At 34.3% G+C, this 24,865-nt stretch overlaps 1 protein-coding gene across 4 annotated transcripts in view; it reads left to right on the top strand.

Annotated features, from left to right (window-relative positions):
• The window catches only part of LOC128203075 (basement membrane-specific heparan sulfate proteoglycan core protein-like), a 140,528-nt gene that overhangs the window by 37,279 nt on the left and 78,384 nt on the right, over positions 1-24,865 (top strand). For 3 of the 4 annotated variants that reach the window (XM_052904341.1, XM_052904338.1, XM_052904337.1), the window contains exons 8-17: positions 2,033-2,157; positions 2,780-2,854; positions 5,170-5,305; positions 5,521-5,631; positions 6,232-6,318; positions 12,393-12,503; positions 13,602-13,712; positions 18,108-18,215; positions 18,530-18,646; positions 19,123-19,245. In XM_052904341.1, the coding sequence (XP_052760301.1) occupies positions 2,033-2,157; positions 2,780-2,854; positions 5,170-5,305; positions 5,521-5,631; positions 6,232-6,318; positions 12,393-12,503; positions 13,602-13,712; positions 18,108-18,215; positions 18,530-18,646; positions 19,123-19,245 (1,104 nt within the window). The remainder of the gene's footprint in view (positions 1-2,032; positions 2,158-2,779; positions 2,855-5,169; positions 5,306-5,520; positions 5,632-6,231; positions 6,319-12,392; positions 12,504-13,601; positions 13,713-18,107; positions 18,216-18,529; positions 18,647-19,122; positions 19,246-24,865) is intronic. The other variant, XM_052904339.1, reaches the window with a different exon arrangement.

Raw genomic sequence — 24,865 nt, 5'->3', positions numbered from 1 at the left:
TAGGTATATTTTCCTGAAGTAGCTTATTATGCTAGGTGGGTTTTTATAGGGTAGCTTATTATGCCAAGTAGATTTTACTGATGTAGGTTATTATGCTAGGTATATTTTCCTGAGGTAGCTTATTATGCTAGGTAGGTTTTTATGAGGTAGGTTATTTTGCCAGGTAGATTTTCCTGATGTAGGTTATTATGCTAGGTATATTTTCCTGAGGTAGCTTATTATGCTAGGTAGGTTTTTATGAGGTAGGTTATCATGCCAGGTATATTTTCCTGAGGTAGCTTATTATGCTAGGTAGTTTTTTTATGAGGTAGGTTATTATGCCAGGTAGTTTTTCCTGAGGTAGGTAATTATGCTCTAAGGTATATTTTCCTGATGTAGCTTATTATGCTATGTAGCTTATTATGCTAGGTAGGTTATAATGCCAGGCAGGTTTTCCTGAGGTAGAATATTATGCTAGGTAGGTTTTCATGAGGTAGGTTATTATGCTAGGTAGTTTTCCTGAGGTAGGTTATTATGCTAGGTAGATTTTCCTGATGTAGGTTATTATGCCAGGTAGGTTTTCCAGAGGTAGGTTATTATGCTAGGTAGGTTTTTATGATGTAGGCTATTATGCCAGGAAGTTTCCTGAGGTAGCTTATTGTGCTCTGTAGGTTTTACTGAGGTAGGTTATTATGCTAGGTAGGTTTTCATGAGGTGAGTTATTATGCTAGGTAGGTGTTCCTGATCTAGCTTATTTTTCCTCTGCTAGTGCAAGATGCTAGAGTTAAGCATTATGCTAGATAATATTTCCTTAGTATTGCATTATACTAAATAGCTAGGTTTCTTTGGAAACATACAAGGTTAGTTAGGTGATAGTTGGTCATGTTTTCCTGAGGTTTCTTAATAAGCCATCATATGACTTTCTCTAGGACTTATAGGTTTGAGCTTCAACAAGGGGACTGTCTGATTGAAATTCACAATGCAATGCCCGAGGTATCTAATGCCATAACCTTTTGAAGGTCATTTTGCTATCTCAATGTCACCATTTGAAGGTCGTTATGCTATCTGAAGGTCACCTTTGGAAGGTCATTATGCTATCTGAATGTCACCTTTGGAAGGTCATTATGCTATCTGAATGTCACCTTTGGAAGGTCATTACATATCTGAATGTCACCTTTGAAAGGTAATTATGCCATCTGAATGTCATCTTTAGAAGGCCATTATGCCATCTGAACGTCAATTTTGGAAGCCATTACGCCATCTGAATGTCACCATTTGAAGGTTATTTTGCTATCTGAATGTCACCTTTGAAAGGTCATTATTGCTATCTGAATGTCACCTTTGGAAGGTCATTATGCTATCTGAATGTTACGTTTGGAATGTCATTATGCTATCTGAATGTCACCTATGGAAGGTCATTATGCTATCTGCATGTCACCTTTTGAAGGTCATTATGCTATCTGAATGTCACCTTTGGAAAGTCATTATGCTATCTGCATGTCACCTTTTGAAGGTCATTATGCTATCTGAATTTCACCTATGGAAGGTCATTATGCTATCTAAATGTCACCTTTGAAAGGTCATTATGCTATCTGAATGTCACCTTTGGACGGTCATTATGCTATCTGAATGTCACCTTTGGAAGGTCATTATGCTATCTGAATGTCACCTATGGAAGGTCATTATGCTATCTAAATGTCACCTTTGAAAGGTCATTATGCCATCTGAATGTCATCTTTAGAAGGCCATTATGCCATCTGAACGTCAATTTTGGAAGCCATTATGCCATCTGAATGTCAACTTTGGAAGGCCATTATGCAATCTGAACGTCACCTTTGGAAGGCCATTATGCCATCTAGACATCACCTTTGGAAGGCCATTATGCCATCTGAATGTCACCTTTGGAAGATCATTATGCTATCTGAATGTCACCTTTGGAAGGCCATTATGCTATCTGAATGTCACCTTTGGAAGGCCATTATGCTATCTGAATGTCACCTTTGAAAGGCCATGATGCTATCTGAATGTCACTAACTTCTCACTCAATTTCCAGGTCCCGGCCAGGTGCTGATCACCTCCTATATTGAGAGTAGCAGCTCCAATGAGTACATGTTGTCCTGGGCCCGGCCCCTGATGGGCTCTTCTGATATCAACAATTACTCCATCAAATGGAGAAAGGTAGGAAGTATTCAGTGATATACCCCACTGCTTTCGATTTTAATATTGTATAAATATGTTTTTTTAACGTTGTCAGTGAAGAATATGTAAGTTTTCTTCCTTCCAAAACCCTCCTCAGAGGACTTGTGTCCAATTGTCACCCATTCTTGTCAAGTTAGTGCAGTGGTTAGCGCACTTGCATGTGCATGTTTTCTTGAGTACTCTGGTTTCCCCCACAGCACAATACCACACTCTTGCGTGAAATCGTGCCAAAGAGAGTGACTAAGTATAAGTTATCATAACTTTCTTCACAATCATTGTAAGATATATAATGTTTAACCATTCTGCGTTCTGAACAATATCGAGCAGTGTCTCACCAAACATTTCAAATTTTGTATCTAAACATAGATATTTCATTTGTACATTTCAAACTCTTAACTATATTTTACACCCTTAACTACATTTTACATGGTTTGATATTTCATACTAAAACATAGTGTATGTTAGACACACTAAGCTTTTGCAATATATACTGTTCATGTCTCACTCTTAGTTGTATATTACATATTTCCACTATAATCTTTTTATTCTCTGAGCTGTGAGCATTCATGCACTTTTTGAACATTTCATCTCTGTGTTCTAGGTCACTGTGCGGGACGGCCAACTGACATCCCAAGGTAACTTCATCATGGAACAGGCCGTGTCACAATTTTACCAGGTAGGATTTTTAGTGTTTTTTTTCTAAAATAATTAAAAGGATTCTAATTGTGTAGTTTTAAAAAAAAAATGTTACTCAATATGCAAAAAAAGCCTGTACAAAAATTATAAATACCACATGGTTAGTCTGTCACAGTTTATATGAGGAAGGTTTTAAAGATCTAGGCCGGTATTCAAAAAACCCATCTTAAGTCATTTCCTAACTAAAGTCATTTTTTTAAGTTAAGTGTCTTACTTATCATGCAAATCAATATATGATATAATCCCCATAATATCTGAAATACTTTATTTTCATTCATTAGATTTGAAATACATACTTTTAATGTAAAAAAAACTACATACTTTTAATGTAAAAAAAACTATTTGACTACAAAATTTAAAGGAAATTGGCTTAGGTTTAGAAATTACTTAAGATGTTTTATGAATATTGCCCCTGACAAGAAAGTGTTTGAAGTCTGATATAATGAAAGTTCAATTTGGTCAGAAGTTTATCTAAGGCTTGATGGGAAAAAGTTATCAAGTTATGCAAAACGGTCGAGAGTGAAGTGTCAAACAGATAGATAGCTAGTCCAATTATCTTGCTATCTGATGATCTTAACAAAAGATGAACCAGTATGCTTGTTGTGTTGATGTAAATGGGTTCAAACTATTCGACCTACTGGAATGCATTTGCATATATCAAACACCAGCCTTCCCGCTCCTTTATGCAGAAAGGTGCCAACTAACATTTTTGCAAGTAATTGTTTTTTTTGTATATTTCAATACAGTTATATTGTAGCTACATTTGACATAAAAATATGAATTTTCTACCTAAACATTATACCTGAATATCATAAACAAAAACGTACCTAGTAATAGACCATTAAAATACGCCACCTTTTAGCTTTTAGTTAAAAAGAGAAAAATGCTTGGAGTATAAAGGTACCATATGTCATATGGTACCTTATTATCCAGGCTTTCACATAGTGAAACCTGGTTATTAGAATGATGAATGTCGTTGTTCGGGCGGGCAGCGGGCGGGCAGCAGGGCGGCGTCAAACTCACCTATGAAACTGAAAAACTTAAGTAAGGGTTGACATATCTTGACCAAACTTGGTCTATAGAAAGAGTTTATGGAGACCTTTCATGGGATTGCGTTTGGGGTCCCTAGGGTCAAGGTCACTGTTACTAAAAATAGAAAAAATGGTTGAAACTGATTAACTTTAGTTAGGGATGACATATCTTGACTAAACTTGGTCTATAGGAAGAGTTAATGGAGACCTTTCATGGGCTTGCGTTTGGGGTCCCTGGAGTCAAGGTCACTGTTACTAAAAAAAGAAAAACAGTTGAAACTGAATAACTTTCGTAAGGGTTGACATATCTTGACCAAACTTGGTCTATTGAAAGAATTTATGGGTACCTTTCATGGGATTGTGTTTGGGGTCCCTAGGGTTAAGGTCAAGGTCACTGTTACTAAAAATAGAAAAACCGTTGGAACTGAATAACTTTAGTTAGGGTTGACATATCTTGACCAAACTTGGTCTATAGGAAGAGGTTATGGAGACCTTTCATGGGATTGCATTTGGGGTCCCTAGGGTCAAGGTCACTTTTACTAAAAATAGAAATAATGGTTGAAACTGAATAACTTTCGTAAGTGTTGGATTGCGTTTCGGGTCCCTAAGGTCAAGGTCAAGGTCACTGTTATTAAAAATAGCAAAACAGTTGAAACTGAATAACTTTAGTCAGGGTCCACATATCTTGACCAAACTTGGTATAAAGGAAGAGTTTATTGATACCTTTCATGGGATTGCGTTTGGGGTCCCTAGATTCAAGGTCAAGGTCACTATTACTAAAAATAGAAAAATGGTTGAAACTGAATAACTTAAGTTAGGGTTGACATTTCTTAACCCATCTTGGTTTAAGCGAAGAGTTTATGGATACCTTTCATGGGATTGCATTTGGAGTCCCTAGGGTCAAGGTCACTGTTACTAATAATAGGAAAACAGATACAGGCTGAAGTTCTTCTGTCAATCATTAAAAACCCGGTTTCGTCGCATTGCGGTGTTTCTTGTTCCACTATAATTTCAAGAAATATAGTTTAATGTACCATAACACAAAATTAATTGATTATGCATAACTAATCTGTTAAGTCAAGTCACACTTCCTGGGTATATGGAAGTTCACAATATTCATGAAATATTGTATTGCTTTATATTCATTTTCTTGTTGTAAAACATTCACTTGGCACCTTATTGCACTAAGGGGTGGTTATATTTTCAAGAAGACTCAACTGTATTTTATCGTGCATCCTTACTTTATCCTTGTGTGTTCTTACAGGTGGTTATCAGTTCGGACAAGGAGAACCACCTCATCACAGGCCTTGAACCAAGGACATACTATCAGGTGGAAATTGCCGCTAATAACGAAGTCGGCTCCTCCGTACCACAGGCTTTCATCTTCAAAACTGCTGACCGTGAGTTCTGTCTTTTGAAGTTAAGATGTACTCAACATTAAACTGCATTTCGCTTTAAATGTGCGAAAATGAAATTCACGATTTATTTTTTACCTTTTTCGCAAGGTTTGGTATTTGGGGTGTCATGAATCTCTTTCGGTTACATGGTATCCCTTCACATTTATAATAAGCTAAAACTAGTATACACCAATATGTGTCTTGATCTATCTGTTTAGGTGGTTGTGAGCCCGGGCAGTTCCAGTGTAACAATGGCGGATGTATCGACAATCGGTTCCGCTGCGATGACAGCCCAGACTGCTCCGATGATTCTGATGAAATTGGATGCAGTAAGATTTTATGTGTAGAACTTTACTAGACACCTAACTTGTTCAGCATTATAACATATTTCCTGTATGTTCAGATCCTGGTTTGCAGCCCTATGTGGAGCTTTGAATAGTAAGATGTTGTGTTTGACCCTTACAAAAGTGACACCCATAAGGTTTCAAGCTAGTGATAATATTCATTGGTTAACCAAGACTTATTGGATTAAAGCTTTAGTTTAAACTTTATTTGTTTTGAAAACGATTTTGAAGAAAGTTAAATTAAATTATGCTAAGTCACTCTCATTGGCACGATGTTGCGTGAGAGTGCAGTCTTGTGTTGTGGGGCAAACCAGAGATCTCGGAGAAAACCCACTTGTCCAGTCTGATGACCACAAACCAAACTCGCGCCCAGGTGGTGAATCAAACCTGGGACACCTTGCTAAGAAGCGATTGTGCTAATCATTGCACTAACCAGACAACCAAAGCGTTTTAATATTTTTCTCTGTCTTTTCAAATTCGAGACTAAACCAATTGAGAAAGGGTTGGGCATAAGGTTAATAATAACATAAAGGGTGTCGCAATATGGTTTGCCAGAACCTTTTTTTAACTGCTTGCTGTTTTCAGATGAGATCCCTACGTGCCCAGAAGGCATGATGCGATGTCTTCTCCAGGATGGCTCATCCAAGTGTGTCCTTGCATCTGTCGGTTGTGGTGAGTCAACATACTTGTGTGTGCTGGTTAATTCCAATCTCATTCATCACTTTGTTGCTTCATTTTGGTGAATGTTTTCCCCTTTTTGTTTCTAGATATACTTTTATCAGGACATACATTTATTTCAGGATAAAGCTCAAAATATTGCATTTCTTGCAGGGCCTTGTCACATATTTATCTGTCAGGCCAAAATTTGGCTACTTCAGAATTAAACAAATATTTTTTTCCCAATTTATCGACACTAGTTTCCGAAGAAATTGTTACGAAAAAATGTCATAAAATTATTATTTGTGTTGTTATGTTAGTTGTGTATGTTTCCTATGTTAATTCAATCTCCTACTAATTTAATAAATTAGCTTGACGTGTTCAAGTGAAATGCTGCTAATATTTCCCAATTTGAAAAGGCTAGGCCTCTTCTAACTTTTGCTAAAAAATAACCGGTCTTGTTTTCTGTAATTTAAGACTTGCGTTTTGTTTTCAGAGTGCTTCTTTAGACATTTCATGCAACAATCAAAATTTAACATAACTATCCTCACTGACATCACTCTAAAACAGAAATTTCACTTGAAATTTAATTACAGAATTATTAAAGAACATTTACCATCATTCAGCAATATTTTTCAAGAACTGTATTTTGTAATGGCCAATATTTATCAATAGCAATATTCATTCATCATGTTTAAACACTCAGACAAAATCTTTATGAAACCATTAAAATAATTACTGGCTCATGTTACTCTTCAAGTATTATTGATGGACTGAATTACAGAGAATTGCTTTGAAATTGCTTACAAAATTGCTGGCATCATTAATCTAAAATGAGAAGCAAGAAAGCCAATTACTGAAATGCTTACTTTGATTTTTTTTCTACTGGAATATTGTGGCAAATATGATGCTGGATGTTGGAATTCTTCTTTTAAAGGTTCATTCTCATTTAAACAAACAAAAGTGAAACCTTTTTTGGCCATTAGTAAAAGAAATGATGAAACACATGTTGTCCGGGACAATGCACCTGTCTATATCAAGGATCGTAACTCTCCGTTGATTGAAAGTCAAGTTATTCAGCCTCTTATCTGAAGAACAGCAGCAGATGAGCATTTAAGACTGACTTGGAGGTTTTATATGGAAATATATTCAATGTAGAAAATGTGTATACACATGGCTCAATATTGTTAATTCGGAAACTTTGTGACCCTTTACATTACATAATGTGCATGCTCTAGAAAAAACAGTTGTGTGTGTTTTTATTTTAATTTAGTGCAAAGGTAAGGAGAGACTATGCAAAAAAGGCTGAAAAGTTTTACAGTTTAGTCCTACAATAATTCAGTTTCGTTAGGAGAGACTATGCAAAAAGCTGAAATGATAAGTCCTAAAATAATCCAGTTTCTTTAGGAGAGATTATGCAAAAAGCTTAAATGATAAGTCCTAAAATAATCCAGTTTCGTTAGGAAAGATTATGCAAAAAGCTGAAATGATTAGTCCTAAAATAATCCAGTTTCTTTAGGTGAGATTATGCAAAAAGCTGAAATGTTTAGTCCTAAAATAATCCAGTTTCTTTAGGAAAGATTATGCAAAAAGCTTAAATGTTTAGTTCTAAAATAATTCAGTTTCTATAGAGAGATTATGCAAAAAGCTTAAATGTTTAGTCCTAAAATAATTCAGTTTCTATAGAGAGATTATGCAAAAAGCTTAAATGTTTAGTTCTAAAATAATTCAGTTTCTATAGAGAGATTAGGCAAAAAGCTGAAATGTTTAGTCCTAAAATATTCCTGTTTCTATAGAGAGATTATGCAAAAAGCTGAAATGGTTAGTCCTAAAATAATCCAGTTTCTGTAGGAGAGATCATGCAAAAAGCTGAAATGGTTAGTCCTAAAATAATCCTGTTTCTATAGAGAGATTATGCAAAAAGCTGAAATGGTTAGTCCTAAAATAATCCTGTTTCTATAGAGAGATTATGCAAAAAGCTTAAATGTTTAGTCCTAGAATAATCCAGTTTTTTTTCGAGAGATTATGCAAAAAGATTAAATGTTTAGTCCTAGAATAATGCAGTTTCTTTACGAGAGATTATGCAAAAAGCTTAAATGTTCAGTCCTAGAATAATCCAGTTTCTTTACGAGAGATTATGCAAAAAGCTTAAATGTTCAGTCCTAAAATATTCCTGTTTCTATAGAGAGATTATGCAAAAAGCTTAAATGTTTAGTCCTAGAATAATCCAGTTTCTTTATGAGAGATTATGCAAAAAGCTTAAATGTTTAGACCTAAAATATTCCTGTTTCTATAGAGAGATTATGCAAAAAGCTTAAATGTTTACTCCTAAAATATTCCTGTTTCTATAGAGGGATTATGCAAAAAGCTGAAATGGTTAGTCATAAAATAATCCAGTTTCTGTAGGAGAGATCATGCAAAAAGCTGAAATGGTCAGTCCTAAAATAATCCAGTTTCTGTAGGACAAATCATGCAAAAAGCTGAAATGGTTAGTCCTTAAATAATCCTTTTTCTATAGAGAGATTATGCAAAAAGCTTAAATGTTTAGTCCTAGAATAATCCAGTATCTTTAGGAGAGATTATGCAAAAAGCTTAAATGTGTAGTCCTAGAATAATCCAGTTTCTTTACGAGAGATTATGCAAAAAGCTTAAATGTTTAGTTCTAAAATAATTCAGTTTCTTTAGGAGAGATTATGCAAAAATCTTAAATGTTTAGTCCTAAAATATTCCTGTTTCTATAGAGAGATTATGCAAAAAGCTGAAATGATTAGTCCTAAAATAATCCAGTTTCTGTAGGAGAGATCATGCAAAAAGCTGAAATGGTCAGTCCTAAAATAATCCAGTTTCTGTAGGAGAGATCATGCAAAAAGCTGAAATGTTTAGTCCTAAAATAATCCTGTTTTTATAGAGAGATTATGCAAAAAGCTGAAATGTTTAGTCCTAGAATATGCAAAAAGCTTAAATGTTTTGTTCTAAAATAATTCAGTTTCTTTAGGAGAGATTATGCAAAAAGCTTAAATGTTTAGTCCTAAAATATTCCTGTTTCTATAGAGGATTATGCAAAAAGCTGAAATGGTTAGTCCTAAAATAATCCAGTTTCTGTAGGAGAGATCATGCAACAAGCTGAAATGGTCAGTCCTAAAATAATCCTGTTTCTATAGAGAGATTATGCAAAAAGCTGAAATGTTTAGTCCTAAAATAATCCAGTTTTTATAGGAGAGATTATGCAAAAAGCTTAAATGTTTAGTCCTAAAATAATCCAGTTTCTATAGAGAGATTATGCAAAAAGCTTAAATGTTTAGTTCTAAAATAATCCAGTTTCTGTAGGAGAAATCGTACAAAAAGCTGAAATGGTTAGTCCTAAAATTATCCTGTTTCTATAGAGAGATTATGCAAAAAGCTTAAATGTTTAGTCCTAGAATATGCAAAAAGCTTAAATGTTTTGTTCTAAAATAATTCAGTTTCTTTAGGAGAGATTATGCAAAAAGCTTAAATGTTCAGTCCTAAAATATTCCTGTTTCTATAGAGAGATTATGCAAAAAGCTGAAATGGTTAGTCCTAAAATTATCCTGTTTCTATAGAGAAATCATGCAAAAAGCTGAAATGGTTAGTCCTAAAATTATCCTGTTTCTATAGAGAGATTATGCAAAAAGCTTAAATGTTTAGTCCTAGAATATGCAAAAAGCTTAAATGTTTTGTTCTAAAATAATTCAGTTTCTTTAGGAGAGATTATGCAAAAAGCTTAAATGTTTAGTCCTAAAATATTCCTGTTTCTATAGAGAAATCATGCAAAAAGCTGAAATGGTTAGTCCTAAAATTATCCTGTTTCTATAGAGAGATTATGCAAAAAGCTTAAATGTTCAGTCCTAGAATATGCAAAAAGCTTAAATGTTTTGTTCTAAAATAATTCAGTTTCTTTAGGAGAGATTATGCAAAAAGCTTAAATGTTTAGTCCTAAAATATTCCTGTTTCTATAGAGAGATTATGCAAAAAGCTGAAATGTTTAGTCCTAAAATAATCCAGTTTTTATAGGAGAGATTATGCAAAAAGCTTAAATGTTTAGTCCTAAAATAATCCAGTTTCTATAGAGAGATTATGCAAAAAGCTTAAATGTTTAGTCCTAAAATAATCCAGTTTCTATAGAGAGATTATGCAAAAAGCTTAAATGGTTAGTTCTAAAATAATCCAGTTTCTATAGAGAGATTATGCAAAAAGCTGAAATGGTTAGCCCTAAAATAATCCAGTTTTTGTAGGAGAGATCATGCAACAAGCTTAAATGTTTAGTCCTAAAATAATCCAGTTTCTATAGAGAGATTATGCAAAAAGCTTAAATGTTTAGTCCTAAAATAATCCAGTTTCTATAGAGAGATTATGCAAAAAGCTTAAATGTTTAGTCCTAAAATAATCCAGTTTTTATAGGAGAGATTATGCAAAAAGCTTAAATGTTTAGTCCTAAAATAATCCAGTTTCTATAGAGAGATTATGCAAAAAGCTTAAATGTTTAGTCCTAAAATAATCCAGTTTCTATAGAGAGATTATGCAAAAAGCTTAAATGGTTAGTTCTAAAATAATCCAGTTTCTATAGAGAGATTATGCAAAAAGCTTAAATGGTTAGTCCTAAAATAATCCAGTTTCTATAGAGAGATTACGCAAAAAGCTGAAATGGTTAGTCCTAAATTAATCCAGTTTTTGTAGGAGAGATTATGCAAAAAGCTGAAATGTTTAGTCCTAAAATAATCCAGTTTCTATAGAGAGATTATGCAAAAAGCTGAAATGGTTAGTCCTAAAATAATCCAGTTTTTGTAGGAGAGATTATGCAAAAAGCTTAAATGTTTAGTCCTAGAATATGCAAAAAGCTTAAATGTTTTGTTCTAAAATAATTCAGTTTTTTTAGGAGAGATTATGCAAAAAGCTTAAATGTTTAGTCCTAAAATATTCCTGTTTCTGTAGAGATATTATGCAAAAAGCTGAAATGGTTAGTCCTAAAATAATCCAGTTTCTGTAGGAGAGATCATGCAACAAGCTGAAATGGTCAGTCCTAAAATAATCCTGTTTCTATAGAGAGATTATGCAAAAAGCTGAAATGTTTAGTCCTAAAATAATCCAGTTTTTATAGGAGAGATTATGCAAAAAGCTTAAATGTTTAGTCCTAAAATAATCCAGTTTCTATAGAGAGATTATGCAAAAAGCTGAAATGGTTAGTCCTAAAATAATCCAGTTTTTATAGGAGAGATTATGCAAAAAGCTTAAATGTTTAGTCCTAAAATAATCCAGTTTCTATAGAGAGATTATGCAAAAAGCTTAAATGTTTAGTCCTAAAATAATCCAGTTTCAATAGAGAGATTATGCAAAAAGCTTAAATGTTTAGTCCTAAAATAATCCAGTTTTTATAGAGAGATTATGCAAAAAGCTTAAATGGTCAGTCCTAAAATAATCATGTTTCTATAGAGAGATTATGCAAAAAGCTGAAATGTTTAGTCCTAAAATAATCCTGTTTCTTTAGGAGAGATTATGCAAAAAGCTGAAATGTTGAGTTCTTACATAATCTCATCTATGTTGTGGATTAGATAATTTAGTTTTATAAACCTTTAAATCCATGTTGTGGATTACATTCTGTTTTTCTGTACCTTTCACTTAATCCATTTTAAATGAAATAATTCTTATTTTTTTATATATCACATAAGGTTTTCAGTTTCTTAACTCACATTTTACACAGTTACATGAGGCAATCATCTCTGCTTTAAAGGGACTTGCTCACAGATTAAAGATTGGCATAATAATAATTTTGAAAATCCAAGCCTTAAATCATTCAAATTTTAATAGCATTGCCAAAGGTTTTCAGCAAAATGGGTTATTTTTGTTACATTTTTAAACAACTATCAACCATAGAGTTCCAATTGGAACTTTTGATGATGTTCTATTATTTGTAACAACTTTTTCATCACGTTATACACAAATTATTTTTGTTTGCTAACTGACCATATTAAAAGTCAGCAAGTCCCTTTAATAGCTTTTTTGCTTGTTGTTGGTGTGAGCATTGTTTTTTGAAGCTTTGGTTTAGTGTCGGTATGCATGTCTGCTTTATCTAGCCTGTCGGGAGGATGAGTTCCAATGCTTGGATGGTCGGGGCTGTATTAACTTTGCCTCCATCTGTGATGGGAGGGATGATTGTTCTGACCGTTCAGATGAGGCTAATTGTGGTGAGTGGCCCTAATACCTTTAGGGTTATTTTTATTTGGCTTTACTCTTTGTATATGTGTGTTTTGTATGCATTATGGCTGTCAAAAGTTGAGTTGGTGTCATAGCCCTGGTGCCGTTGTCAGTCATCATCACCAGCATGCAAACATTTGAAACATAAAAAAGGTGAAATATCTCATAGTACATCATACTAATATTGACAATGTGCATTTCTGTTTGAAAACGCAACACAGGCTGAAATGTTTGCTTAGTTATGCCATTTGATATACATGTATTAAGAACAGCTGATGAGAATTGGTATCTATAGTAACACATGATTATCATAGTCAACAGCATGGTTAAAGGACAATACAAATTGCTTACATTTTGTTTTTTTTCAGCCTATGCCATGCACATTATTATGTATACAATATTAACAGGTATTAGAACACACTTCTGTACACAATATTGGCAGTTTACACACGTTTGTACACAATACTGACAATTAACACACTTCTGTACACAATACTGACAGTTGACACACTTCTGTACACAATACTGACAATTATCACACTTCTGTACACAACACAGACAGTTGACACACTTCTGTACACAATACTGACAATTATCACACTTCTGTACACAATACTGACAGTTGACACACGTCTGTACACAATACTGACAGTTATCACACTTCTGTACACAATACTGACAATTAACACACTTCTGTACACAATACTAACAGTTGACAAACTTCTGTACACAATACTGACAATTAACACACTTCTGTACACAATACTGACAGTTAACACACTTCTGTACACAATACTCACAATTAAAACACTTCTGTACACAATACTGACAGTTAACACACTTCTGTACACAATACTCACAATTAACACACTTCTGTATACAATACTGACAGTTAACACGCTTCTATATACAATACTGACAGTTAATACACTTCTGCAGACAATACTTACAATTAACACACCTTTGTACACAATATTGACAGTTAACACACTTTTGTACACGAAATTGGCAGTTTAAACACGTTTGTACACAATATCAGCAGTTTACATACTTCTGTACACAGTTACAATTTATTTCCTGTGTTGCAGACTGTGCCGATGGCGAATTTCAGTGTTCGTCAGACCGGCGATGTATCTCCAACTCCCTACGATGCAACTCTCGACCGGATTGTGCTGATAGTTCAGATGAGGCCAACTGCCGTAAGTATTGTAGAGAAATCAAGATGAGATTTGTTTGGATAAGCTTACATATTAGGTTTAGCTTTACTGTGCTCAAGTAAAAATTGTAACAGAAGTTGTATGATGTAGGATAGATTGGTCATGATCATTGGTCTGTACACTAAGTTGTTACTTGACTGCTGATTAGTCTGTACACTTGTTACATTGGTAAACCATATGTCTGAACACTAAGTTGTTACATTGGTGAACCATTTGTTTGTACACTATGTTGTAACATTGGTAAACCATATGTCTGTACACTAATTTGTTACATTGGTAAACCATTTGTCTGTACACTAAGTTGTTACATTGGTGAACCATATGTCTGTACACTAAGTTGTTACATTGGTGAGCCATTTGTCTGTACACTAAGTTGTTACATTGGTAAACCATATGTCTGAACACTAAGTTGTTACATTGGTTAACCATTTGTTTGTACACTAAGTTGTTACATTGATGAACCATTTGTCTGTACACTAAGTTGTTACATTGGTGAACCATATGTCTGTACACTAAGTTGTTACATTGGTGAGCCATTTGTCTGTACACTAAGTTGTTACATTGGTAAACCATATGTCTGAACACTAATTTGTTACATTGATGAACCATTTGTCTGTACACTAAGTTGTTACATTGGTTAACCATTTGTTTGTACACTAAGTTGTTACATTGGTAAACCATATGTCTGAACACTAAGTTGTTACATTGGTGAACCATTTGTCTGTACACTAAGTTACTTGACTGCTGATTAGTCTGAACACTCAGTTGTTACTTGACTGCTGATTAGTCTGTACACTCAGTTGTTACTTGACTGCTGATAAGTATGTACACTCAGTTGTTACTTGACTGCTGATTAGTCTGTACACTCAGTTGTTACTTGACTGCTGATTAGTCTGTACACTAAGTTGTTACTTGACTGCTGATAAGTATGTACACTAAGTTGTTACTTGACTGCTGATTAGTTTGTACACTAAGTTGTTACTTGACTGCTGATTAGTCTGTACACTAAGTTGTTACTTGACTGCTGATAAGTATGTACACTAAGTTGTTACTTGACTGCTGATTAGTATGTACACTCAGTTGTTACTTGACTGCTGATAAGTCTGTACACTCAGTTGTTACTTGACTGCTGATAAGTCTGTACACTAAGTTGTTACTTGACTGCTGATAAGTCTGTACACTAAATTGTTACTTGACTGCTGATAAGTATGTACACTCAGTTGTTACGTGACTGCTGATTAGTCTGTACACTAAGTTGTTACTTGACTGCTGATTAGTCTGTACACTCAGTTGTTACTTGACTGCTGATTAGTCTGTACACTCAGTTGTTACTTGACTGCTGATTAGTCTGTACACTAAGTTGTTACTTGACTGCTGATAAGTATGTACACTCAGTTGTTACTTGACTGCTGATAAGTATGTACACTAAGTTGTTACTTGACTGCTGATTAGTCTGTACACTAAGTTGTTACTTGACTGCTGATTAGTCTGTACACTCAGTTGTTACTTGACTGCTGATTAGTCTGTACACTAAGTTGTTACTTGACTGCTGATAAGTCTGTACACTCAGTTGTTACTTGACTGCTGATAAGTATGTACACTAAGTTGTTACTTGACTGCTAATTAGTCTGTACACTAAGTTGTTACTTGACTGCTGATTAGTCTGTACACTAAGTTGTTACTTGACTGCTGATTAGTCTGTACACTAAGTTGTTACTTGACTGCTGATAAGTATGTACACTCAGTTGTTACTTGACTGCTGATAAGTATGTACACTAAGTTGTTACTTGACTGCTGATTAGTCTGTACACTAAGTTGTTACTTGACTGCTGATTAGTCTGTACACTAAGTTGTTACTTGACTGCTGATTAGTCTGTACACTAAGTTGTTACTTGACTGCTGATTAGTCTGTACACTCAGTTGTTACTTGACTGCTGATTAGTCTGTACACTCAGTTGTTACTTGACTGCTGATAAGTCTGTACACTAAGTTGTTACTTGACTGCTGATAAGTCTGAACACTAAGTTGTTACTTGACTGCTAATTAGTCTGTACACTAAGTTGTTACTTGACTGCTGATTAGTCTGTACACTAAGTTGTTACTTGACTGCTGATTGGTCTGTACACTAAGTTGTTACTTGACTGCTGATTAGTCTGTACACTAAGTTGTTACTTGACTGCTGATTAGTCTGTACACTAAGTTGTTACTTGACTGCTGATTAGTCTGTACACTAAGTTGTTACTTGACTGCTGATAAGTCTGAACACTAAGTTGTTACTTGACTGCTGATTAGTCTGTACACTAAGTTGTTACTTGACTGCTAATTAGTCTGTACACTAAGTTGTTACTTGACTGCTGATTAGTCTGTACACTCAGTTGTTACTTGACTGCTGATAAGTCTGTACACTAAGTTGTTACTTGACTGCTGATTAGTCTGTACACTAAGTTGTTACTTGACTGCTGATTAGTCTGTACACTAAGTTGTTACTTGACTGCTGATTAGTCTGTACACTAAGTTGTTACTTGACTGCTGATTAGTCTGTACACTCAGTTGTTACTTGACTGCTGATTAGTCTGTACACTAAGTTGTTACTTGACTGCTGATTAGTCTGTACACTAAGTTGTTACTTGACTGCTGATAAGTCTGTACACTAAGTTGTTACTTGACTGCTGATAAGTCTGAACACTCAGTTGTTACTTGACTGCTGATTAGTCTGTACACTAAGTTGTTACTTGACTGCTGATTAGTCTGTACACTAAGTTGTTACTTGACTGCTGATAAGTCTGAACACTAAGTTGTTACTTGACTGCTGATAAGTCTGAACACTAAGTTGTTACATTGGTGAACCATTTGTGTTACATTGGTGAACCATATGTCTGTACACGAAGTTGTTACATTGGTTAACCATTTGTTTGTACATTAAGTTGTTACATTGGTAAACCATTTGTGTTACATGGATGAACCATTTGTCTGTACACTAAGTTGTTACTTGACTGCTGATAAGTCTGAACACTAAGTTGTTACTTGACTGCTGATTAGTCTGTACACTAAGTTGTAACATTGGTAAACCATATGTCTGTACACTAAGTTGTTACATTGATGAACCATATGTCTGAACACTAAGTTGTTACATTGGTGAACCATTTGTCTGTACACTAAGTTGTAACATTGGTAAACCATATGTCTGAACACTAAGTTGTTACATTGATGAACCATATGTCTGAACACTAAGTTGTTACATTGGTGAACCATTTGTCTGTACATGAAGTTGTTACATTGGTGAACCATTTGTTTGTACACTTAGTTGTTACATTGGTTAACCATTTGTTTGTACACTAAGTTGTTACATTGGTAAACCATATGTATGAACACTAAGTTGTAACATTGGTAAACCATATGTCTGAACACTAAATTGTTATATTGATGAACCATTTGTCTGTACACTAAGTTGTTACATTGATGAACCATTTGTATGTACACTAAGTTGTGACATTGTTTAACCATATGTCTGAACACTAAGTTGTTACATTGGTGAACCATATGTCTGTACACGAAGTTGTTACATTGGTTAACCATTTGTTTGTACACTAAGTTGTTACATTGGTGAACCATATGTCTGTACACGAAGTTGTTACATTGGTGAACCATTTGTTTGTACACTTAGTTATTACATTGGTAAACCATTTGTTTGTACACTAAGTTGTTAAATTGGTGAATCATTTGTCTGTACACTAAGTTGTTACATTGGTAAACCATTTGTTTGTACACTAAGTTGTTAAATTGGTGAACCATTTGTCTGTACACTTAGTTATTACATTGGTAAACCATTTGTTTGTACACTAAGTTGTTAAATTGGTGAATCATTTGTCTGTACACTAAGTTGTTACATTGGTAAACCATTTGTTTGTACACTAAGTTGTTACATTGGTGAACCATTTGTCTGTACACTTAGTTATTACATTGGTAAACCATTTGTTTGTACACTAAGTTGTTAAATTGGTGAATCATTTGTCTGTACACTAAGTTGTTACATTGGTTAACCATTTGTTTGTACACTAAGTTGTTACATTGGTGAACCATTTGTCTGTACACAAAGTTGTTACACTGGTACACCATTTGTCTGTTCACTAAGTTGTCACATAGATAAACCATTTGTCTGTACACTAAGTTTTTACATTGGTAAACCATTAGTCTGTACATTCAGTTGTATCAATATGCCACAATAAGTCTGTAGACACATAGATGTTACATCGGTGCACCTTTAGTGAGTAAACATAGATGTTTCAGCAGTGACCTCAAGTGATCTTTGTAGGACTTGTAGCTTGATAAGGCAAGGTAAGTTTTGTTGTAATTTTAAAAATCTGTTAATTTTTTCAGCTTGCAGACCCGATCAGTATACATGTGCTGATGGTAATTGTGTCGAAGGAAACATGAGATGCGATGGCGTGCCCCAGTGTGAGGACAGATCAGATGAGTTTGGATGTCGTAAGTAGTGTATTTGTTGTTTGTTTGAATGAAAATTATTTGTATTAAAGAAAAATATTATAAAAAATTGGATAGCTTCGCCATAAAGTGATGATGCTGAATGGTTCAGTATGATAGATTGGTCATTATGCTGAATGGTACAGTGTAATAGCTAGGATATTACTCTGAATGTTACAGTGTAATTGATTGGTCATTATGCTGAATGGTACAGTATAATAGATTGGTAATTATGTTGTATGGTACACTCACTCATACATGCATTCACATGCTGGTAGAGAATGATTATTGTGTTGATCATGTGTCTCCTGTTTCAGCATGTCCACCTGGATCGTTCACGTGCACAAACACCCCGACACGGGAATGTGTGGACGAGGGGCTGCGTTGTGACAGAACCCCTGACTGCTCAGATGGATCTGATGAACAGAACTGCCGTATGTCAATGTTGTAGTCATTCCATAAATAAAGCTCAAGCTGTGTAAATGTAAAAAAACATTGGTTACAATTTTGGAAAAGAAATTTCTTCCTAATGTTGCAATATTTTGCTTAAGCCATGGCAAATGCATTTTATGTTTAACGTCCTTGGGCAACCTTCAGAATGGAAAGAAAAATATTGATCATAATCTAAATTAAGCACAGTAGAATGATGTGCTAGAGATTTATAATTTTAATCATTTATTGTGAAGAAGATAAGAATTTTTTTGTTCAATGTCTATTTCTTTCTCTTTTCCTTCTGGTTAGGTTTTGTAATAAGAACATGACAATAATCATAAAATAAATTTGGTATTGCCTTAAATAATGTGTTCTAAAAGATTGAACCAGCTAATGTTTTCAACAAGGCTTATTATCCTCATTATTTGATGAAAATTTCAAGGAGTTATTAAAATCATGTTAACACACCCCTTTCCAGCGACTCCAACATGTGGTCCAGGCAAGTGGCAGTGTAGAGACACATCATGTGTGCCGGAATCCATGAGGTGTGATGGGCGACCACAGTGTGAGGATGGGTCAGACGAGGACCAGTGCATAGCTAGTGAGTACCACTGTTGTTTCATTGGTGTACCCTTAAGTCTGTACACTCAGTTGTTACTTGACTGCTGATTAGTCTGTACACTAAGTTGTTACTTGACTGCTGATTAGTCTGTACACTCAGTTGTTACTTGACTGCTGATAAGTCTGAACACTAAGTTGTTACTTGACTGCTGATAAGTCTGAACACTCAGTTGTTACTTGACTGCTGATTAGTCTGTACACTAAGTTGTTACTTGACTGCTGATAAGTATGTACACTCAGTTGTTACTTGACTGCTGATAAGTCTGAACACTCAGTTGTTACTTGACTGCTGATAAGTCTGAACACTAAGTTGTTACTTGACTGCTAATTAGTCTGTACACTAAGTTGTTACTTGACTGCTGATTAGTCTGTACACTAAGTTGTTACATTGGTGAACCATATGTCTGTACACTAAGTTGTTACATTGGTAAACCATATGTCTGAACACTAAGTTGTTACATTGGTAAACCATATGTCTGTACACTAAGTTGTTACATTGATGAACCATTTGTTTGTACACTAAGTTGTTACATTGGTAAACCATATGTCTGTACACTAAGTTGTTACATTGGTAAACCATATGTCTGTACACTAAGTTGTTACATTGATGAACCATATGTCTGTACACTAAGTTGTTACATTGGTAAACCATATGTCTGTACACTAAGTTGTTACATTGGTAAACCATATGTCTGTACACTAAGTTGTTACATTGGTAAACCATTTGTCTGTACACTAAGTTGTTACATTGGTAAACCATATGTCTGTACACTAAGTTGTTACATTGATGAACCATATGTCTGTACACTAAGTTGTTACATTGGTAAACCATATGTCTGTACACTAAGTTGTTACATTGATGAACCATATGTCTGTACACTAAGTTGTTACATTGGTAAACCATATGTCTGTACACTAAGTTGTTACATTGGTGAACCATATGTCTGTACACTAAGTTGTTACATTGGTAAACCATTTGTCTGTACACTAAGTTGTTACATTGGTGAACCATTTGTTTGTACACTATGTTGTAACATTGGTAAACCATATGTCTGTACACTAAGTTGTTACATTGGTGAACCATTTGTTTGTACACTATGTTGTAACATTGGTAAACCATATGTCTGTACACTAAGTTGTTACATTGGTGAACCATTTGTTTGTACACTATGTTGTAACATTGGTAAACCATATGTCTGAACACTAAGTTGTTACATTGGTGAACCATATGTCTGTACACTAAGTTGTAACATTGGTAAACCATATGTCTGTACACTAAGTTGTTACATTGATGAACCATATGTCTGTACACGAAGTTGTTACATTGGTGAACCATTTGTCTGTACACTAAGTTGTTACATTGGTGAACCATATGTCTGTACACTAAGTTGTTACATTGGTAAACCATATGTCTGTACACTAAGTTGTTACATTGGTGAACCATTTGTCTGTACACTAAGTTGTTACATTGGTAAACCATATGTCTGTACACTAAGTTGTTACATTGGTAAACCATATGTCTGTACACTAAGTTGTTACATTGGTAAACCATATGTCTGTACACTAAGTTGTTACATTGATGAACCATATGTCTGTACACTAAGTTGTTACATTGGTAAACCATATGTCTGTACACTAAGTTGTTACATTGATGAACCATATGTCTGTACACTAAGTTGTTACATTGGTGAACCATATGTCTGTACACTAAGTTGTTACATTGGTAAACCATTTGTCTGTACACTAAGTTGTTACATTGGTAAACCATATGTCTGTACACTAAGTTGTTACATTGATGTTACATTGGTAAACCATTTGTCTGTACACTAAGTTGTTACATTGGTGAATCATTTGTCTGTACACTAAGTTGTTACATTGGTGAACCATTTGTCTGTACACTAAGTTGTTACATTGGTGAACCATATGTCTGTACACTAAGTTGTTACATTGGTGAACCATTTGTCTGTACACTAAGTTGTTACATTGGTGAACCATTTGTCTGTGCACTAAGTTGTTACATTGGTAAACCATATGTCTGAACACTAATTTGTTACATTGGTGAACTTTTTGTCTGTGCACTAAGCTGTTACATTGGTAAACCATATGTCTGAACACTAAGTTGTTACATTGGTGAACCATATGTCTGTACACTAAGTTGTTACATTGGTAAACCATATGTCTGTACACTAAGTTGTTACATTGGTGAACCATATGTCTGTACACTAAGTTGTTACATTGGTAAACCATTTGTTTGTACACTAAGTTGTTACATTGGTGAACCATATGTCTGTACACTAAGTTGTTACATTGGTAAACCATATGTCTGTACACTAAGTTGTTACATTGGTAAACCATATGTCTGAACACTAAGTTGTTACATTGGTGAACCATTTGTTTGTACACTATGTTGTAACATTGGTAAACCATATGTCTGTACACTAAGTTGTTACATTGGTGAACCATTTGTTTGTACACTATGTTGTAACATTGGTAAACCATATGTCTGAACACTAAGTTGTTACATTGGTGAACCATATGTCTGTACACTAAGTTGTAACATTGGTAAACCATATGTCTGTACACTAAGTTGTTACATTGATGAACCATATGTCTGTACACGAAGTTGTTACATTGGTGAACCATTTGTCTGTACACTAAGTTGTTACATTGGTGAACCATATGTCTGTACACTAAGTTGTTACATTGGTGAACCATATGTCTGTACACTAAGTTGTTACATTGGTGAACCATTTGTATGTACAATAAGTTGTTACATTGGTGAACCATTTGTCTGTACACTAAGTTGTTACATTGGTGAACCATTTGTATGTACAATAAGTTGTTACATTGATGAACCATATGTCTGTACACTAAGTTGTTACATTGGTGAACCATATGTCTGTACACTAAGTTGTTACATTGGTGAACCATTTGTATGTACAATAAGTTGTTACATTGGTGAACCATATGTCTGTACACTAAGTTGTTACATTGGTGAACCATTTGTCTGTACACTAAGTTGTTACATTGGTAAACCATTTGTTTGTACACTAAGTTGTTACATTGGTGAACCATATGTCTGTACACTAAGTTGTTACATTGGTGAACCATTTGTCTGTACACTAAGTTGTTACATTGGTAAACCATTTGTTTGTACACTAAGTTGTTACATTGGTGAACCATTTGTCTGTACACTAAGTTGTTACATTGGTAAACCATTTGTCTGTACACTAAGTTGTTACATTGGTAAACCATATGTCTGTACACTAAGTTGTTACATTGGTAAACCATTTGTCTGTACACTAAGTTGTTACATTGGTGAACCATATGTCTGTACACTAAGTTGTTACATTGGTAAACCATTTGTCTGTACACTAAGTTGTTACATTGGTGAACCATTTGTCTGTACACTAAGTTGTTACATTGGTGAACCATTTGTTTGTACACTAAGTTGTTACATTGGTGAACCATATGTCTGTACACTAAGTTGTTACATTGGTGAACCATTTGTTTGTACACTAAGTTGTTACATTGGTGAACCATATGTCTGTACACTAAGTTGTTACATTGGTTAACCATTTGTCTGTACACTAAGTTGTTACATTGGTGAACCATTTGTCTGAACACTAAGTTGTTACATTGGTAAACCATTTGTCTGTACACTAAGTTGTTACATTGGTAAACCATATGTCTGTACACTAATTTGTTAAATTGGTGAACCATTTGTCTGTACACTAAGTTGTTACATTGGTGAACTTTTTGTTTGTACACTAAGTTGTTACATTGGTAAACCATATGTCTGTGCACTAAGTTGTTACATTGGTTAACCATATGTCTGTACACTAAGTTGTTACATTGGTAAACCATTTGTTTGTACACTAAGTTGTTACATTGGTGAACCATTTGTCTGTACACTAAGTTGTTACATTGGTAAACCATTTGTCTGTACACTAAGTTGTTACATTGGTAAACCATTTGTCTGTACACTAAGTTGTTACATTGGTAAACCATTTGTTTGTACACTAAGTTGTTACATTGGTGAACCATTTGTCTGTACACTAAGTTGTTACATTGGTAAACCATTTGTCTGTACACTAAGTTGTTACATTGGTAAACCATATGTCTGTACACTAAGTTGTTACATTGGTAAACCATTTGTCTGTACACTAAGTTGTTACATTGGTGAACCATTTGTTTGTACACTAAGTTGTTACATTGGTGAACCATATGTCTGTACACTAAGTTGTTACATTGGTAAACCATATGTCTGTACACTAAGTTGTTACATTGGTAAACCATATGTCTGTACACTAAGTTGTTACATTGGTAAACCATTTGTCTGTACACTAAGTTGTTAAATTGGTGAACCATTTGTCTGTACACTAATTTGTTAAATTGGTGAACCATTTGTCTGTACACTAAGTTGTTACATTGGTAAACCATTTGTCTGTACACTAAGTTGTTACATTGGTGAACCATTTGTCTGTACACTAATTTGTTAAATTGGTGAACCATTTGTCTGTACACTAAGTTGTTACATTGGTGAACTTTTTGTTTGTACACTAAGTTGTTACATTGGTAAACCATATGTCTGTACACTAAGTTGTTACATTGGTTAACCATTTGTCTGTACACTAAGTTGTTACATTGGTGAACCATATGTCTGTACACTAAGTTGTTAAATTGGTGAACCATTTGTCTGTACACTAATTTGTTAAATTGGTGAACCATTTGTCTGTACACTAAGTTGTTACATTGGTGAACCATATGTCTGTACACTAAGTTGTTACATTGGTAAACCATTTGTCTGTACACTAAGTTGTTACATTGGTGAACCATTTGTTTGTACACTAAGTTGTTACATTGGTGAACCATATGTCTGTACACTAAGTTGTTACATTGGTAAACCATATGTCTGTACACTAAGTTGTTACATTGGTAAACCATATGTCTGTACACTAAGTTGTTACATTGGTAAACCATTTGTCTGTACACTAAGTTGTTAAATTGGTGAACCATTTGTCTGTACACTAATTTGTTAAATTGGTGAACCATTTGTCTGTACACTAAGTTGTTACATTGGTAAACCATTTGTCTGTACACTAAGTTGTTACATTGGTGAACCATTTGTCTGTACACTAATTTGTTAAATTGGTGAACCATTTGTCTGTACACTAAGTTGTTACATTGGTGAACTTTTTGTTTGTACACTAAGTTGTTACATTGGTAAACCATATGTCTGTACACTAAGTTGTTACATTGGTTAACCATTTGTCTGTACACTAAGTTGTTACATTGGTGAACCATATGTCTGTACACTAAGTTGTTAAATTGGTGAACCATTTGTCTGTACACTAATTTGTTAAATTGGTGAACCATTTGTCTGTACACTAAGTTGTTACATTGGTGAACCATATGTCTGTACACTAAGTTGTTACATTGGTTAACCATTTGTCTGTACACTAAGTTGTTAAATTGGTGAACCATTTGTCTGTACACTAATTTGTTAAATTGGTGAACCATTTGTCTGTACACTAAGTTGTTACATTGGTGAACCATTTGTTTGTACACTAAGTTGTTACATTGGTGAACCATATGTC

Source organism: Mya arenaria, chromosome 9, assembly GCF_026914265.1.
Source record: "Mya arenaria isolate MELC-2E11 chromosome 9, ASM2691426v1".
In the NCBI taxonomy this organism is placed as follows: domain Eukaryota; kingdom Metazoa; phylum Mollusca; class Bivalvia; order Myida; family Myidae; genus Mya; species Mya arenaria.
The sequence above is the reverse complement of the archived record's forward strand: the minus strand, read 5'-3'. Positions and strand labels throughout refer to the sequence as shown.